This window comes from Podarcis vaucheri (genome assembly GCF_965113315.1).
Source record: "Podarcis vaucheri genome assembly, chromosome: 3".
NCBI lineage: Eukaryota > Metazoa > Chordata > Lepidosauria > Squamata > Lacertidae > Podarcis > Podarcis vaucheri.
This window is the reverse complement of record NC_138761.1, coordinates 123,022,687-123,036,001: the sequence shown is the minus strand read 5'-3', so window position 1 is coordinate 123,036,001 and position 13,315 is coordinate 123,022,687. Positions and strand designations below refer to the sequence as shown.

At 39.6% G+C, this 13,315-nt stretch overlaps 1 protein-coding gene and 1 long non-coding RNA gene across 4 annotated transcripts in view; one reads left to right on the top strand and one right to left on the bottom strand.

Moving 5' to 3' along the window:
* Window positions 1-13,315, bottom strand: part of LOC309528859 — a 414,370-nt gene that overhangs the window by 113,777 nt on the left and 287,278 nt on the right. The window lies entirely within an intron of this gene.
* Window positions 1-13,315, top strand: part of ACTR2 (actin related protein 2) — a 30,874-nt gene that overhangs the window by 1,151 nt on the left and 16,408 nt on the right. Inside the window, exons 2-3 of one of the 3 annotated variants that reach the window (XM_082216455.1) lie at window positions 5,942-6,052; window positions 11,228-11,242. In XM_082216455.1, the coding sequence (XP_082072581.1) occupies window positions 5,942-6,052; window positions 11,228-11,242 (126 nt within the window). Of the gene's footprint in view, window positions 1-5,941; window positions 6,053-11,224; window positions 11,243-13,315 lie in introns of those variants that run through there. The other 2 variants (XM_082216457.1, XM_082216456.1) reach the window with 2 other exon arrangements.

Genomic DNA, 13,315 nt, shown 5'->3' with positions numbered 1-13,315 from the left:
CACACTTTCATAAAAGGAGCTAAAGGTGGCATCATCACATTCTCCCATCTTATCCTCACAACAACTCCGTGAGGTGGGTTAGGCTGCGAGTGTGTGAGTGATTGGCCCGAGGTGGGCTTCTTGGTGAGGTAGGGATTTCATCCTGCACCACCCAAGTCCTAGTCCAGCACTCTAAGCACTATTCTGCACTGGCACAGAATCAGTCCCATGGTCACTTGTATTCCAGTTCTGTTGGATTACAATCCGACAGAAGTTGGATGAGTGTCTCTCAATCGCACACACACTCCTACCACTTTTCTAACATTTTGCCATCTACTGGCACCTGAGTTACTTACCGTATTTTTCGCTCTATAAGAATCACCAGACCACAAGACGCACCTAGTTTTTGGAGGAGGAATACAAGAAAAAAAATATTCTGAATCTCAGAAGCCAGAACAGCAAGAGGGATCGCTGCGCAGTGAAAGCAGCAATCCCTTTTGCTCTCCTGGCTTCTGGGATAGCTGCGCAGCCTGCATTCGCTTCATAAGACGCACACACATTTCCCCTTACTTTTTGGGAGGGAAAAAGTGAGTCTTATAGAGCAAAAAATACGGTACTTTGTATTTGGCAGTTTGTCACAGCTGCACGCCACTTCTCCCCTCCCTGCCTGTCCACCCCATGTCTGTTCTCTAGGTGTGTCACTATTGTGACTCTTTCCCTATTTTTTCATGTTTGATGTTTTACTATGCTTTTACATATGCTGTAAGTCGCCCAGAGTGGCTGGGAAAACCTAGCCAGATGGGTGGGGTATACAGAATAAAATTATTATTATTATATTTAGATAGGTATGTGCTCACATGGGCATAGCCGGGGGGGGGGGGTCAGGTGGCCCCCTAGATCAAGTAAAACAATAGAAATACTGTATTGCTTGCTTCAGTGTCCCAACCTTCATGTTTCACAGTCAGTTATTCAAAGAAGACACCAGAGTGTTGGTTTCAGTTTTTTCCCCCTTGAAGGGCCTAGAATCAGCAGTACTAATAATAGTACCTAGACTCCTCCCTCCTCTAAAAATATGTTCTCTAATGAAAGGGCTTTCAGTTTGAGAATACCAAAAGTAGAATATTGTCATCAGAAGACTTAACCGCCTTTTTTTAGCCTGAGGCTAGAATCATTTTTTGTACTCTTCTCTAACAAGCCATTAAAACATTTCCCTCCCTGTGTAGATTTATTGCTTATAGTGCTGTGGCAGGGAATACAGTGGTACCTTGGTTTAAGAACAGCTTAGTTTATGAACAACTTGGATTAAGAACACTGCAAACCCGGAAGTAGGTGTTTTGGTTTGTGAACTTTGCCTTGGAATAAGAACATGTTTCACTTCTTGTTGAGTGTGTTACATTCGTAAATTGAGTCCCCTGCTGCAATGGGAAAGCATGCCTTGGTTTAAGAATGCTTTGGTCTAAGAACGGACTTCTGGATCGGATTAAGTTTGTAAACCAAGGTACCACCGAAGGTACCACTGTTACAGCATTTCGCACTACAGAGCGATGAGTGGCCTGAGCTTTGGGGTGGAATTATTATTAGCCTATCGTTCACCCTAAGCTCCCACAGAGGGTTACAAGAGTTTAAAATACAACTTTAAAGATATGCTGAAGTGTAATGACTTTCTTTGCAAGTGAGTAATGGCCCCTTATAAAATTGATGCTTACTGTGACTATGTGTGTGTTTGAAACAGATTATCTGGCTTCTCTGTATCACAGAGGGCTCATTCATTTTTTGGAATGTAAGGCAAAGCTTCACTTTGGTTATTGCTTCTGCTTTTTGTTGATGAAAAAATTGTATGCTTTCTATCTGCAGCCTGAGCCTGTAAGTCCTATGCACATTTATTGGCAGTAAATCTCATTGAACACATATGATTGAACACATATGTAAATCCTCATTAAGAACATAAGAAGAGGCCTCTGGATCAGGCCAGTGACCCTTCTAGTCCAACATTGTGTTCTCATAGTGGCCACCCAGATGCTTGTGGGAAATCCACTGGCAGGATTTGATCGCAAGAGCACTCTCTCCTTCTATGGTTTCTAGCAGTTGGAGTTCAGAAGGATACAGCCTTCAACTGCGGAGGCAGAGCATTTTTAACTTTTGACACATTCACAATTTATTTTTTCAAATAAACATTTTTTAAAAGCTCAGGCTTTCCTTAGGGTGAAGTTAGATGTGACGTTAATTTTAACATGTATGTTTTAAAAAATTCACATAGCAAGTGGAGGGGGTGGGGGAGCTGATAATTGTCAGGATCTCAGCAGGCATGGAGAAGGAAGTTAAGTCCTGCTAAAATCCCTTCTCTGAAGCTGCTCTTTGCATTTAGAGGAAACACCCTGTTGACACCAATGGGATTTCAGCCTAACTAAAATGCCAGCTTCAGAAGATGAATTTTCTTCTAAAGTAGTCATTCACCAACAATTGGAACATGTTTATATTTCCAGTTTGTGCAGTGTTGGCACCATCAGCAGGGATACTTCAAAACTGAGTGTTCAGTTTAGTGTCTTTGGATTAATGGCAGAATGCTTCAGGTTTGCGTATTCTCATTAAAACCTTATTCTTCCATCAGGAGAACTAAAATGAAGGAAGTCTACCTTATCTGGAAATTATGATGGGAATAATGCCATTTAATATTAACGAGAAGACCTATTTTTCAAACATTTGTGCTTTCCATTTGAAGCAATATTTATAGACAGCAATTTATTACCGCTTGATGACTTAACAGGAAGTGAGAGAGCCAGTCATAACCACACAGCATGTAGAAGAAACTATATATGGTAAAGCATACACTAGATAAACCCAGCAGATTTTCCTAAAAGAGTTTTTTTTTTAAAAAAAGGTTATGTTAATGTCTATATTTACAATTGTGAAGTTAGCTGTTTTAGTGCTGTATGTCTTTTTGAAGAGGCAAATAGTTAGCAAATGTGCTCAGCACTGCGGTAAGCTGAATTAGCCAGTTTTATTCATTTACTTAATTAAAATTTAAATTATTTATACTTAGACTTTAAACTAAAAAATCAAGGCAACTTAATAGTAGAGAGACCTAAATAATAGGTTAAAAGCTTTCCCTGGTTACTTTATTTTGTTTTATTTAATTTTACGCTGGTTTTCTATAGCCATCTGGCCACCTTACGCCACATATCAAAACAGCATATCACTTAAATGCTTTTTCGCAGCATACACATGTTTAAAAGCTAGTATCTAAAATGCTTTTACTGAAGATTGGCTTATGTAGCTAGAGAGAGGGGGAGGAAGAGCAACGACAAATGAGGTGTATGCATTTAAAACACTTATAGGCTGCTTTTACACAAATCCAAAGCTATTTATGGTGCAAAATAAACACTTTGCAGCACAATGGAGAGAAACAGGTTCCCAAATGATCTACACTGAAAAGATCTTTCACAATCAATCGAAGAGCAATCTCTGTGTTTTTCTAAAGTCTATAGATTTTCATAACCATTTTGGTGTGTCGATGCATTTTTGAAAATATCCTTTGACACTCTTATGTTGAGATCATGACTCAACACACCCTGCAGGGTTGTGCAGGATATAATAAGCCATGGCTGGAAAACATAATTCACAAGATTTGTTCAACATGCATTGAGAGAAAGTCAAGTCAAGTTGCCTTCAGCACCACATGAACTTCCCGCCCATTGATATTAATTAGGCAGGCCACTTTGCTGAACTGCTTTCAACACCTGCTAAAAACATTCTTGTTTAGGGGAGTCTCCCCAAATACGCAAACTTGACAACTATTTTAATATGTACTGGTAATTGTATTTTATTATGTGTTTTTTAAAAAACTACTTTTAAATATGTATTTTGATTTTTTTTTTTAAGAACAAATTGTGTTTGAGTATATCTGGATATTTTATGTAAACTGCTTAACGGCGTTGACTAAGCAGCATATAAATCTGGTAAAATAAAATAAAAATCAAGTTCTCACTGAATGGGAAGCTCTGTGCAGCAGCATGCAGCCCCCATTGCTTTCACGTCACATGAGCAGGGAAACAAACCAGTAAGCCCATAGCTGACCATAGCTTCCTGTTAAGTGCAAACTGGAAACGACGGTTAATCATTTCCAAGCATGCCAGCCTAAACCAGGATGAACCACCATTATCTGTCCTGGAGGAAGAATTCCAAGAGACAGGCAAAGTCTCCACAAAGATAGTGGGACTATCCCCTCACTATCACAGTGCTATTTTACCACCAACTGTGGGAAGGATCCTAGTTGCTTTTTTATTTTTTTAAAAAGAAAATTATTGTTAACATTCTTAATTTTTAAAATGTAGTTTAGTGTTTCCTGTAAGCCACCTTTGAAGGATTTATATTCTGAAAGGTGGGGTGTAAATAATTGAGATAAAAAATGCATAAATTATATAAGTCAAGGACATGCATTCAGATTATGCTAATAATTAGGGGGGTTATATTTGGCCACCCAGACTACTGGACTTGTTAAACAGTTTCAAAGATTTATCAAGCATTGCCCACACAATTTTCAAGCATCTTTTTACATATAAAATATTTGGAGCATTTTTAAAAAATGATGGCTGGGATTTTCAGGAAGCTGAGTTTAGTGCACCATGCTTATGTACGGTACTTCACATCAAGTAACAGAATTCCAGCAGCTCTATGTCTTATAGATACTGGCAAACCTAAGGAAATCCCTACTGCTTAGATTGGTTTTTTTGAAGTGTATCCAGCCACCAGCAAGGCAAGAATTTAATGCCCTTTTTATAATTGACATTTCATGCATTCAGAAGCTTTCTATCAGCGTAACTGCAGAATCCATGGATAAATCTAAATTTCTAAACAGACTTTAATATACATAACCAGATGAAACTGGACTATGTGTATTTTTCCTTTACTGTATTGGCCTGAATATAAGCCTCACTTTCCCCCCAAATTCTGACCATGAAAAGTTAAAGTGTGGCTTATATTCATGACCTTACGGTATGCAAACAGCACGGGGCAAACAGCGGCAGGAGTGCGGCAAAATGGTGTCCACCCCGCGCTTAGTCCCCTGTCCTCTCCCCCAAGGTCGGGAAGGGAGAGAGCGAGGAAGGGGAAAAGCCGCCGGCAGTATGCAGCCAGGAGCAGCAAGGAATGGAGCGGCTTATATTCGGGTATTTTTTTCTTCCCCGCCCTCCAATTTTAAAGGTGTGGCTTATATTCGGGCCAATACGGTCATTGTCTTTTTTTTTTAATGATATTTATTAAAAGTTTAAAAATTACCGAAAAAGGAAAAAAGACAACAATAAAAAAGAAAGAAAAAAGAAAACATAGAAAAGCAATACAACAATAAAGCAAAAAGAAACAAAAAACAACAACAACTACAACACACATCCAATATTCCATATCTTTACCTTTCCTTTACTTGTTTCATCGACCTCCTCACCCCTCCCTTTTTTTTGTATTCTAGTTCAATTCACTATTTCAGCAAATTCTTTCCATCTTTCTCAATTTTTGTTCTATAATTTATCTTAACGGTCTAACCTTAAATTTTTTCATTTTGGCCCGTTATCAATCAGCTTTTACTTAATTCTTTGTTACATTTCTACTAAAACCATATAGCTTCATTCCAGCATCCTTCTAACACTCATTAATTTTACAATATTTCTGTAAGTATACTTTAAATTTTTTTCAATCTTCTTCCACCGACTCTTCTCCCTGGTCTCGGATTCTACCAGTCATTTCCGCCAGTTCCATGTACCAATACGGTAACTGTCTTTTCACGATTTCCAGCATTTCCTTCATGAGAACATTTTTAACTTAAAATGAGAAGTGCTTATTTGGGAATTTGTCCAGCTATCTTTAACTTGTTGTAGTTTTATGTTAAAGTAACAGAACAGCGTCAACAAGCTATTATAATGTATGTGGGCGCCAACAAATTAACTTGAAGGATTTTTATTTTATCTTTCAGTTTGTGAAATGCGGATATGCAGGATCCAATTTTCCAGAACACATCTTCCCAGCTTTGGTTGGAAGACCAATTATTCGTTCAACTACCAAAGTGGGAAACATTGAAATCAAGGTACTATTAAAGAACTTAAGTCCTCTGCATGGTACTTTGGGGTGCTACCTCTCCCTTCTGAATAACTTCTTCTAATGTATTATGTGATACAGTGGTGCCCCGCAAGACGAATGCCTCGCAAGACGGAAAACCCGCTAGACGAAAGGGTTTTCCGTTTTGGAGGTGCTTCGCAAAACGAATTTCCTATGGGCTTGCTTCGCAATACGAAAATGTCTTGCGAGTTCCTGCGGGTTTTTTCCCCTCCCCCCCTTTTCCCCAAGCTGCTAAGCCGCTTATCAGCTGATCCTAAGCTGCTAAGCCGCTTAACAGCTGATCCGCTAAGCCGCTTAACAGCTGATCCGCTAAGCCGCTAAGCCGCTAATGTGCTTGCTTCGCTAGACGAAAAAACTGCAAGATGAAGAGACTCGCGGAACGGATTCTTTTCGTCTTGCAAGGCACCACTGTAATCTAGTTGTTAAATCAGTGCAAATGGAAATTGAGATGTGGCTTCTTTATGGACAAAAAATACACTGATGGCGCTATTTAAGTACAGTCATACCTCGGGTTACAGATGCCTCAGGTTGTGTTTTTTTGGGTTATGGACCCACCGAAACCCAGAATGGGCTACTTCCGGGTTTCGGCAGTCGTACATGCACAGGAGCGCTAAATTGCGTTTCGTGCAGAAGCGCCGAATCGCAACCCGCGCTTGCGCAGACGCACCGCTGTGGGTTGCGAATGCTGTGGGTTGCGAGAGTGCATCCCGCATGGATCATGTTTGCAACCCGAGCGTCCACTGTTTTAAACTATTGTGAGTAAGTGAGCGAGCTGATAGCAATATTTTGTACAGTAGTCGTTATTGTGTCGGACTATGATTGGGGAATCCATGCTGAAACCCATTCAGCCATGAAAAATCACCTTGGGCCAGTCATTTTCCTTCATCCTAATCTGCTCACAGGAAGGGAATTTTCAGGACATTCTTGCTTCCCATTCTCGACCCTGACAGCGCAACAGATAAGCTGGGTATAATATTTATTCTGTGACATTCCAGTAGACCTTTATTCCTATTGACTCATTCTGTTGGAGTTTAAGAATATCCTTTCCTTTGAGTCATGATTGTTTGGGGATCCTGGCATTGCCCCATTTATTATGTTGAGGTATAGCAGGGGAATCAGACTAAATCAAGTATGTGGAGAGTAGCAGGCAGAGAGCCTGCTAAAGTGAGATTTGCTTAAGATATAACATGGGTTGATATCAGTAGAGAGTTGTGTATTGATTTGTTCACTTAGGTTATGGCCCAAATTGCCCTCCTCAACCAACTGCATATCCACAAGGAAACATGGTGGAATTGGAGAGATCAGACAAGCTGGCCTCAGAATGTTTTAGTAAAACCAAATCATGGGGGCGGGGCAGAGCTTTCTAAAAGCAAAGGGGGTGATTACAAACAGGCAGTACCACCTTGTATCCATGTAACTCACACAGATTTCTGTCCAATCTTGTTCATGCAATATAACTGGAGCACTGTCAGTCACCTGCATTTTAGTGGAGTAGTTATAACTTGCGTTATATGACAGCAGTTCCATTTCCTTGCCTTTCACTGTCTAGGATCATGTGTAGTTTTCCCGTCTGCTACTCCACTCTGTGTCTAGGCTCATGTCCATTCTTCTTTTCTGGCCAACTTACAACATCTCAGATAGCGTAACAAACAGTTCTGTTTTCTCCTCCTCACGATGCCCAAACAGAAACAGCTTAGAAGAAGAGAACACACCAAGCATGGGCGGGGGGGGGGGGGCAAGGATGTTCAAAGTCTGCACCTACTTTCAAACTATAGCAGTGATTGGCTAGCACGACTTTAGAGAAACCTTGGCTTTTACTATGAGTATTAATACTATCAAGAGTTAAACATTATATTAGCACTGCCAACTTTAGATGTCCCACAAGAATTTTCTGTAGCCGAATAGCACAAATACTTAGCAGGCATTAGGAAGAGAAGAACGATGGCCATCCTACTTGACTAGATTCTGCTTTGTTACTGCTTTGGATTAAGACCTCATTCTACTCAATAGGCAATTCAGTTATTCATGTCCAGTCTTGAAGGCAAGGGGAAGATGATTCACCTTTGGGAAAGGATGGTAGTTGAGTGGTAGATTGTCTGGTTTGCCTGCAGGAGGACCCAGGTTCAATCCCCAGCATCTCCAGGTAGAGCTATGACTGTCCCCTGCCTAAAACCATGAAAAGTTGTTGCCAGTCAGTCTAGACAATGCAGAGCTAAATGGGCCAATGTTCCATCTATAAGGCAAATTCATGTGTTCCTGTAATCTGAAAAACACATCCGTGCAAGGCTGAAGAAAACTCGAAGGATGAGATAGCTCTTCTCACCTGGTGTAACCCAGCTCTGGCCACCAAAGTCCATCTTTAATAAGTTTTGCAGTGCTCATAGATGCCCAGGCTTGCATGTTAATGGGAGCAGCCTCCACATCTGTGTGATTTTTCACTTGGTTAATGAGTGGTATTACAAAGAAAGTGTGCTTTGGGAGAGGATTGCTCTAGGCACGCTGGGCCCAAGCCCACATTTTTAGCTGCCCTACACAAATATGATATGCACTGGCATTACATATTGGGCACCAGCTGAAACTTCAAAGCTGAGGTGGAGAGCCTTGGGCTCAGGGGTCAAAAGGGCCCCTCCAGACCTCTCAATCTGATCCTTGGGATTCTCCCAAGATCCTACTCTTCTCCACCTACATCCCATCTCCCTTGGCAACACCCCTTCCTAGCCATACTTTGCATCCTTCTCTGGTGTTTTTTGCCTGATGGGAACAAGTCTGTGAACTCTAATAATGGTTCTTGCTTGTTTGGATGGAGAATACAGAGGTGTGCGAATGTGTAGAAACTAGACTTCTCTATGAAGGCAACATTTATATTCATTGCTCTGCTCTGGCCCTTGCCCACCAGTGGCATGTTGCCCCTGAAAGATTGACCTGAACAGAAAGGAAGCCTTGGTTATTTGGATCCTTGTGAGATCTTCATCCTTAGCAAATTGTGCTTAAGCAGGTTCTAAGAATGAGGGCACTCATTTTCTTCGTCTGAAAGCAAAAGTGGGGTGTCACACAGAGACATTCCACACCATTTCAGTTTTTCCTGGCATATAAATAGGCAAAACAGTAAGGAGCATGATCAGATTTCTAAACTGTCTTTTCAACATACAAAATGGTACAGACGTTTCCAGAATATACTTATTGGAACCTAGATGCTAATTGCAACAACATAGCAAAGAATAAATCGGGGGCTGCATAATTTGGTATCTGTTTTATATGCAAAATACATAATTTTCATTTAAGTGATATTCAGAAAATGGCCCACTTCACACATAATGGTAATCCACAATCAGAAATGAACTATGGCTTGTCATGAACAATCAGTCATACCTGTTTCAGCTTGTGTACCTCAGAGAGAAACAAACCATGAGTTTTGGGCTCAGTATTAAAGGGAAACCAGCACTTGTGGTTGTTTTTTCCCAGAAAAACCATGAATTGAAGCCAAGGTTTGTTCTTGGTTTAGCCAAACTTCATAGTTTGTTTTTGCCACAGGCAGGTAAGGTACAGTTGAACAATGCATACCGGCACACTGCTCATTCATGCTAAGCTATGGTTTTATTTCTGACCTGGACTTACCTTTATGGGCAAAGTAGGACACTGAAGGAGGGGTGATTGTGAAGTGGCTACAAAAGTCAAAATTTTGCAGAAGCAGCATTAATGCATGCAAAACCATCAGCTAAACTATTAGCCTCCTTAGAGCATACTGAGGGCTGCCTGGACTATATGTGCACATTGGGGTAGCCCTTAAAAAAAATAAAAAACTATGAATAATTGTAGTGTTTTGGGCAGCTTAGTGGACTTAACTTTGCCAAAGATTTGATTTTTCAAAACATGATAAAACACTTTAAAAAAACACCCCAAATTTGACCCCAGCTGTTATTGATGAAGTTCTCACAATGCTTAGTGTTCTTACATTTCACCTTTGAAAGTCTCTTTGACTCCTACTGGTTTAAAGATTTGTGTAACTGCACTGTAATAAACTATAGTTGCAGTTCCTCCTTTTCTTCCCTAACCCAAACTCCCAACCAAGAAACAAGCTTCTGAAACACTGACAGCAGGAAATTGGCTCTAAGGGGATGAAAGTAGGCTGCATGGTACAGTCTGGATTTTTTTCTGGCAGAGATGGAGGTGTATCTCCTCTCCTTGGCTCTACATTGAAATATAGTAAGTAATCTAGTATACTTGAAGCTAATGGCTTTCCTTAGTGACATGAGATATTGTGGGCTCCTTGTCTTAGATTAGGGACAAATAGCCATTGTATAGATATTATACTAGCACCGTATTTTTCGCTCTATAAGACGCACCTAGTTTTTGGAAGAGGAAAACAAGAAAAAAAATATTCTGAATCTTAGAAGCCAGAACAGCAAGCGGGATCGCTGCGCAGTGAAAGCAGCAATCCCTTTTACTATTCTGGCTTCTGTGATAGCTGCGCAGCCTGCATTTGCTCCATAAGACGCACATGCATTTTCCCTTACTTTTTAGGAGGGAAAAAGTGAGTCTTATAGAGCAAAAAATACAGTACTTAAATTTTGCTTGTCTACAGAAATGCAGATTACTGCACTATAGAACAGTGAAAAGTTCTATGATTTGCTTTCGAATTAGCAATATACTTAGAGAAGTAAAGCATGCAGTGTTTAACATTTATCTGGTTGTATGTATATATTTCATCCTATTCACATTTTGAGTCAAAATGAATAACACCTTAATTATTCAATATATTTTTAGTGTTTAAAGGATAATAGTCATTTCTTGGGGGATGACAAATGCCGTCCTGCATAGCAAAATTGCAGGCACACCAGGATACATAGTGCATTATTGATGAAAATCAGAACATCAGGCATTGCATGCATGGAAATAAGCTCTTCTTGTTTCTGTTTCGGTTCTTGGTTTTTTTTGTTCTGTTTTTTAAACTTAGCAGACTTATTCTCACTTGCCCTGAAGTATGCAGAATTTAGAGCATTTCCACCTGTCCGTGCATCTGTTTTTTCTGCTTTAGTTCTGTTGTTTATACTTGAAATAATTTGAAAAAAAAAGATTTCACTTAGGCCTCTTCTGATTCTCTTGCTTCTGCCTTTTCTTCATCTTTCTTGACCTGTTGAAGTAGAATAACAAAAAGATGGTAAGTGAGGCGTCCCTGTGCTATCATCCACTCTTTTGCTTGGTGGGACCTTGTAGCCTCTTTTTTTGGGGTGCTTTATAATTTTCATGTCCTGTCCACTTATGTTCTGAATACATAACCATTTTAATATTTCTTCATTGCTTTCATTCAGTAGCTAGTACTTCCTTAAAGCTATTGTACACATCTTGCAGATGTGACATGCCCCAATAATTGCAGCTGCCTGTAGAGGCAAGGAATCTGAAGGTCAATATCGGTGCTAGAAACCACTTGCTGAGACATAACAAAAATGAGTCATTGAAAACTACTTGCATCTTGTCTGCTATGTAGGCAAGACATCTTATATGGAGAGTATTAAAACCAATAATTTCAGTTCACACATGCAAACTCGCCATTTCTTTTTTTCTGACGATTCCTCTTGCAATCCCCATGGGGAAATGCAGTGTGTGAAATAGTGGTGAACTGTTCGCACATAGAGCTATTTCTACAATCTCATTAATACAGCGGTTCCCAAAAGTGCAGATGCAGAAATCATGTCTATGAAGCGAACCTTTCTGCGATTCCCCATGCAGTCCTGCATTCTAGGGATACTCGAGGGGAAAATTAACTGGCTTGTATGTGTGAATCTACCCTTAATATGTTCTGTGTCATCGTGTTGCCATATATTTAATATTTGTTCTTCTAAATTGAATAAAGGATTCTCAACATGATTCTTCAAGATCATGTCTGAAGCATGTGCTAAAAGCTGTGTGATTCGTTGCTCCTCTTGTTTGACGTAGATCAAGGGTTGTCAACCTGGTCCCTACTGCCCACTAGTGGGCGCTTCAGGATTCTAGGTGGGCAGTAGTGGGTTCTCCGGCACAAGCTGAATCCTCCTTCCATCGAGCACTGGGGGGCGGTAAGGAAATTTTACCATCAAGAAAGATGCATTAGTGGGCAGTAGGTATAAAATGGTTGACTACCCCTGATGTAGATTGAAAAAATATTATTTTAAAAGTAACGTTAATAGGACCAAGGCAGCAGTGGGGTAAAATGATACATTGAATATACTCTCTTTACCTATCAGGCAGTTTTGCTTCTAAATTTGTTAAATGAATTATCTTCAGCAGACTATGTTAACCACAACTAGTATGAAGTTAAGAGCTATAGTAGAGCTGCAGAATTGCAATAAAAAAAATCCTAAAAAGCACAATATTAAAATCCTGCCTAGAGGAGGATTTCAGTTTGGCTTTAAAGATGCCTCTTCTACTTGCATGTAAGTTCCCCATATGACAGATATATGTAGGCTCAAATATTCCATAGTTGCTGGTGATCTGTTACTTTATTTGAAAAATAAGGGACTTTACTGTTTAAATTTCCCCCTGTTTTGAAGCATGGGAACAAATTTAATTTTGTTCCTTTTTAATATCGTGTTAGTTAGGATATTGATGGGATAGGACACAAACTAGATTAAACTTTTTCTATGCCTGTGTTCATTGCAAGAATGATGCCATATCACTGACTTGTCATCACTGACTTACAGTGCAAAATATTTTTGGTAACTTCAAAATAGATCAGAGTTGCTTAATCATTTCAAAAATGTCTTTATAAATCAAAATTAAGTTAGGAATGAAGTTCATATGTTTGTGGAGGATAGTTTACAGACTTTGAATAAGTGGTGCACATTGCAGAAATCTTCTGACTAATATAAAACTTCTATTTTTTTTCTCCTCAATCAGTGTGGAATTTGCAGTCCCTTATTTGCTTTTGCTACTTGTTCTCTATGCTTGTGCAGCACTCGTTATTCCCATTTAGCAATGTGCACAAAAACATGAAACATGCATGGAAATTTTATTCTGCTAAGCCCACCTATTATTCTGTGCAATTCCACATCACGTGACTTGTTCATATATAAATGTGTAATAAAAAGTTGAATGTATTGGTCTAGAAATCTACATGTAAACTAGGCCCTTTGTCCCAAATTCCATTTGATTTTTATATACATAGCTGTTTGTAGAGTTGTACCTTCTGTGTTTCTTTCATTTTAAATACCTTGCTATATTTTTCATTCGAACATGTAAGTATTATCCCTCTCCA